We start from the raw sequence: 6,320 nt of genomic DNA on the forward strand, positions 1-6,320 counted from the left end.
AAAGAAATCCTAATTAATGTATGTACACTTCTTTTCAGTCTCTTTCTAGATCTGCAGCATTGGCACTCATCCATAAAGTGGTTTCATGTGTCTAGTTTCACTTTGGCCTACCTTCTTAGCAGCCTGCGTGGCTCGCTCCCGCGCTTTTTTTTACCCTTTCCCTCCCATCTATACCCCCATCCCCCCTCACGCAGGCTACCAAGACTAAATTCCCTATGGCTTCAGCACAAAGAGGTGCATTTAGAAGTGTCACTTTTGTTTCATCGCGTCTCATTTACTTTACGTTTTACTGAGATCAGCAGGAAAATTGCAATAGTCTGCCACATTCTAGTTGACCAGTTGCAGTAACAACAATAGAATAAAATCTTTTTTAGTGAAAATTGAAAGAAAAATGCCCCGATTCAGCTGCTTCCACTTAGGACTATTTCTTAGACTCTCCTTTCCTTTCCAAAGTCTTTTTTCTTTGATCTTTCTAAGGAAATCGACAAAAGACCCCACTTTTAAAAGATGCCTGCGTGCTGTGGCGCAGGGCTGGATACTTGTCCTCTTTACGTTTTTCTCGCCGCAATTTGTATCTATGATGAATTATACGATGCCAGATAGAAGGAGTATTTCTGACAAACCACGCATACGACCCATCTTTTCATTCACGTTCGTTTCGTATGCAACTGATTTTCATCGTTCGCATCGATGCATACTCGTCACATTTGCAAAACTGCCGACTGCTTGCTTGGCTGTTGAGCATGGGACCACTTTGGGAGATGAGCCCCCGAGATCGGACAAACACTCAGGGTCTGTGAACTGAGAAGGAAGAGTTGCCTTTGTAATGACATCTGAAAATGGTTAGACCCTCTAGTCTTATCGAATAAGGTCGAAAAACTGTCGCTAAGCAGCAAAAATGCGCTATATAAATTACATTGCTATAACTCAACCGTACCGCAATTCACACAAACATGAGTGATAGTTCTGAAAAGGAAATTGTGACCTAGTCGCAGTTGTTCAAACGACGGATATCGTTATCCGTTGGATAAATCACTATCTAGTGGATATGTCATAGCAAAACCAATTGTAGTATCCAATGGATCGAGAGTTATCCTGTGGATAGCGTTATCCACCTTTTGAACAACTGGGGCCAGGTCAAAAACTGCGCAGTCCTTTTTATATCTGAGTTACGTCAATATTTCCAGCGAGGCTCATGGAATCCCTCAGCTCGCGCGTGGTCATAATGCCCATTATGACGTAAGCCTTCTAGAGGTAGCTATTTTACTGGATTGGAAGAGATTCTGCCGAGAAAGCCATGGTTATGAACACATTTTTCTCGACGTTTATCGCTATTAAAAGTGTTTTCGATTTTATCACAGGAAGGAATAATGACACAAGGTAAGAAAATTTGCACTTCATATGTTAAACTCGGATTTATTCCTTGCAAAACAAAGATGGTTACTCTCGCAGCGCAGTCAACGGTAGCAGCCGTTTTAGTTCTTACTGCTGGTTTCTTCTGCTCTTCTGTTTCCTTGAAAACAATCTGGATGAGAGAAATGTCTTTATTTCATTTGGACGTGTTCGAATATATTGGCCGGTTACGATTGACACACCCACTGATGCTTTGAAAAGGTATTACCTTTCTCAACGATTTCCAGCGAAGAGAAGGATCGCTTATTATTCTGCGTTTCTATAGCGAACAATCAACTTATTCTATGTCTCCCGCGAAAAAAGGCCACATCAAGCTGAAACAAGAATTCGTATATTTCCGTCCGTCTTCATCGGCGTACAAAAAAAAATAGTAAATGTACGCAGCCTAGCGTTCCCCATTTATCCAGGAAAGAAGGATAAAGGGGAAATTTACAAACGACTCAAAGGACAACCTGGAAGGAGCGGAGATATACCGTAACTGTACAGGGACTAAACGCCAAAAAACGAGAGATAAACTCAAAGTACCACTTTTTCTTGTTTCCCAATCCTCCCCGCCCGCTTCCCTATCCCCCCACCCAAAAAGTCCTTTCTAGGAAGACCGTAACTTTCTCAAACGTCCCGGTAACCACCGTCCCGGTAAACCTAACGGGACTCGTTTTCATGTCCGAACTTGTACTTCTTGATACTATTTTACAGGTCCAAGAAATTACGTGACGATGAAAGTGATCGAAACCTTTGAAGGAAAGATTCTTCCGGAAACAAAATGAATTTTACTTTTTTAAAGAAATTGTGAATTTAGAGTCATGAATAGGACAGAGTTAGGACGGCGTTGCAGAGTGAGATCAGGCTTCGTTGACGACAAAATTCGAAAGGCAGGGAGAAGCACCCGAAACGTTATCGGGTATTTACCGGGCCACTCGCCGGGACCGGAAAGTTACCACCACTTCCAGAAGCGGATCCTTGGTTACATTAAACACTCAGTCACATAAAAATGCTAAATATTTCAATTTAAATGAAATGAATATCGCATCACGAGTACGTTCTCTGGACTAAGGCATTTTCAGGCCAACTGCATTGTAGAGCTGCGAAAATTATCTTTCAGCTACCTTGGGAGATGTCTAATGCAGATGCTATGAAAAAGGCTAATTGGTCTTCTTTAGCCTTTATGTATAAAATTAGCTTAGCTAAGCTTATGTATAAAATCCACAGTAACCTGACTCCAGACGCTATGTCAGCTCTTATTAAGAACAATGATAACACTTAGCGATACCAACTTAGGAAAAACTGGAAATTGATGTCCCTCGTTTTAACACCAACTATATGAAGAACTCTGTAGCTCGAAGAGGAGCAATAGCTTGGAGCACGTTGGTTCCTCAACTTAATGAAGATATAAACAATGTTAAGAAATACGCTATCATGGCAAGACGGTCGAAGGCTCTGCTACACCTAGATTTCGAATGCATCTCCTCTCAAATATTAAACAGAAGGGAGGAAGATTATAAGTATAATTAGTGTTAATAACTAGTCGATACCAGAGTACCACCTTGTATTTAAGACTTTTAAGCTTTTATCGTTTTAGACTTGTAAAATATTTTGTTAGTATTTTAAACTGTAAGTAGCTATGTGATTGTAGCTGGTGTATATCCTATTTATCTATTTTCTAATTGATTAAGTTATTTTACTTAATTATTTAGGAACGACCCCATGAGCGAAGCGTCGCTTTAGATACTTATCGTGTATAAATAAAGATTGATTGATTGATTAGTTGCATTTGAAAGCAAAAATATGGTTTGCCTTCCACTTGCAACTCGCTAAATTGTGATCACATATTTCATCTTGTGCTTGTCCAGTCGATGGGCCATAAAAGGAGGCACTCACCTCTGATCTGATCTCGAAATGTTTAGATTTATTATCAACTAATTTTTAACTCTTATCATACTTCACTCTTTCCAGTATTTCTTCGTCAGTTACTTCTGGCGAAGTTGACAGCCACACGGACGTGACCAATGATCTGACAGCAAAGAAAATTGATCTGAAAGATAAGGTAAGCAAAAGCTTGATTTTTCGTCCATAAGCCGCCATCGGACAATTACATTTGAAAAGTATTTTTTGCCAGCGAGTAGTGCGAGGAAGAAATCCTGGTTACAATTATTATGACCATTCTTTGATCCTGGTAGTCCCTGGTTCAACTTCCCAGCTGCACCTGTAAATAGCTAACTGCTTTGCCTCCGGCCAGTTGGGATTCTTAACAGTTGTTGTTGCTGTTCTGTTCCGTCGTTTCGTTGTGTTTCATTGGCCCTGAAAAGCCCCTATGGGGAGCAGTCAATTAAGTATGTATTGTAGTGTAATGTATAAGAATCCCACGTTTTTCAGAACTGAACATCATGAACAAATTGTCACGTGATATTCCAATTTGGAATAAGAGCGCTCGATCAATTCGGTGGTCTCGCCTGAGTTTGAAAAGACCATTTCAAACTTACGAGCGATGTAGTGTTCAATGGATCAGCGGACAGAAATATTGGCTGAAGCGTACAAGAACGTTTCATTTACTTCCGATTTCAATATCTCTCAAAAATTCCACTGATGAGGTCAAAATCAGAAGGTTAGGATTTCCACGAGATTGCTTACTTTACCGGTTACGATTCTGACCTTTGCAATCTAAAATATGCGGATGGAGGATTCCAGTCGTTTTTCTTGAAGAATCGGTTTTGCACTTACGTTGACGCAGTAGCGAAGAAAGCGTGAAAGAACGTTTTTCCCTGCCTTTGCGTTGCACCTTTGATAGGCTCACCTAAGCACACACCCAAAAAAATCGTTGCAAATCGCGTTGTGAAAAAAGTTGATTTGTAGCGAGATGTCTTGACGTTCATAACGAGAAACATATTGGAGCACAGGAAATGATTAGGCAAATCCATGCCCTTAGTTTTAGCAAACTTTTAGGAAACACTGCAAGTGTTTTCTTCTCAAAATTCAAACTTGGTTTCTACTAATGCTTTCTCCTTACCTTCTAAGCCCTCAGTATGCCTTCCCAGGTCAATTTTTGTGTAATTCACTTCTAGAAATCTTGTGAATCAGTAAAGAATTGAATGAAAATGAAAACAGACCAGCCTGCTTTATTAATAAAATGTGTCCTTTACCAATATCATAGACAAAGCAGTCAAATCCCTTCTCACTGTTGCAATTTTTTAGTGCCCAAGGAAAATTAAAAGAAAGCTCCACAAATCAAGTTCAGGCTCGCCATTCAACAAGAAGCCAAAACCCAAGAACGATACATCGACAAAGAATGATGAGTCGCGGCCAGAAGAGGCAATCTGGATCGAAAGCCCCAAAGAACTCATTTTTGATAGAATCCTTGGACAAGGTGCCTTTGGAAAGGTAAGTGAGGTCATTCGATAATTCGGATACATTGCATTAATTAGGGCTAAATCCTATGAAGAATTTAAGGTTAGTGATTGCTCTTTAAAGTGTTCCTACTTTTTCGTCCTTGTGATTTTCTCAATACAAAAGGAACAAGAGGTATTAGCATTATTTGGAAGTTGAGCGCAATACAAATTTGGGAAGCGGAGTTGGCGCATTCAGGCGTCACCCATGAGCTTGCGTGGGTTTAGAAATAATGGACGAACAATACAGAAACAGAAACAGTGGACTCTAACCGTAAAGACGAAAGATCCTGTGTTTTTAATTCTTATTGATCGTCACGCACCAGGGGCTCAGTTGATTGAAATATTCTAGACAACCGTTGTTATTCTAAAATTTTAACTGCAAACTCTCTACTTTGGTTCTTAACTTTTTTTTTTTATTACAGGTCCTCCTCTGTAAACATAAAAAGTTAAATCGGTTCTATGCCGTGAAACAAATGTTTACCACCGAAGATGAACATACGATCCGTTGCGAAAAAGAAGTCATGAATATCGGGCTATCATGCTGGAATAAGTTTATCATGGAATTGCGCGGGCAGTTTGTCGACTATGTAAGAGGACTGATTGCATAAATTACAATACCATATTGTGCTGGTAAAATCCTTGCACAAGTAAGAATGGGCCGATACCTATAACAAATATTCAATAACAGCGACGCTTGTGTTTTGTCTCCTCGTGGGCCTGCGTTCTTTTCGTCAAGTGGTCAACACCAAGAGCGCAGTCGTATCCAGTGTACCGAGGCATGTAAACAACGGTCGTCCGACTTGTTTGTCTGTGTTGTGCGAGTACTAACGTGCTATGATCATTAAGCAAATCAGGTGACTTACCAGAAAACTCTTGACGTCTCTGAGTATCGATATCGATGTGGAAGAAAAATATCAGAATAGTCTTTGTTATCCTGTTGATTTAAAAACAATGGAAATGGTATCGGCCCATCCTTGCTAAAACGCTTAAACTAGATTAAGATTGTATATTATATATCAAGATTGATGAACTCTTGTATGAACTTGATAAATCGTTTCCGAAAAATTCGCAAATCAAGTCTATTAAAAACAAACTTGACCGAAGAATATTCAGGCGCAATAGACCCATATCACTCAATGTCCAAACAAAAGATTTTGCGCGTCGAACCTCTCATTCAATGTGAGGCTGGACGGGCAAAGACAATGCAAAGACAAAGCCTTTATTCCCCAAGGACTCCAAAATGGCCGCCGAGTGATAAAGGTGAATTGCTACCCCGACACATTATACTTCCCTTATGGTGCTTTTAATCACTGAGATATGTGAAACTAAATTTTTACACTTGAAGTAATGGTTCAATGGATCTTTAAGTAACCAGGCACTTTACGTACGTTTGGCCATATTTGGAAAATGAGAGAGGCAAATGTCGCCTTACTAATAATGATCCGCGTGCAGAAACTAGGTAATGTTAAAAAAACAATGGACGAAAGCAACAGAATGTAATAAAACAAATGTTCTTTCTGCCTC

The 6,320-nt window shown here is 39.9% G+C and overlaps 1 protein-coding gene across 1 annotated transcript in view; it reads left to right on the forward strand.

Annotated features, from left to right (window-relative positions):
- The first annotated feature begins 1,297 nt into the window (after window positions 1–1,297).
- Window positions 1,298–6,320, forward strand: part of LOC138037062 (calcium-dependent protein kinase C-like) — an 11,666-nt gene continuing 6,643 nt past the window's right edge. Inside the window, exons 1-4 of the mRNA XM_068883070.1 lie at window positions 1,298–1,380; window positions 3,367–3,457; window positions 4,603–4,788; window positions 5,219–5,383. Coding sequence (XP_068739171.1) covers window positions 1,298–1,380; window positions 3,367–3,457; window positions 4,603–4,788; window positions 5,219–5,383 — 525 coding nt within the window. The remainder of the gene's footprint in view (window positions 1,381–3,366; window positions 3,458–4,602; window positions 4,789–5,218; window positions 5,384–6,320) is intronic.

Source organism: Montipora capricornis, chromosome 2, assembly GCF_036669925.1.
Source record: "Montipora capricornis isolate CH-2021 chromosome 2, ASM3666992v2, whole genome shotgun sequence".
Lineage (NCBI taxonomy): Eukaryota > Metazoa > Cnidaria > Anthozoa > Scleractinia > Acroporidae > Montipora > Montipora capricornis.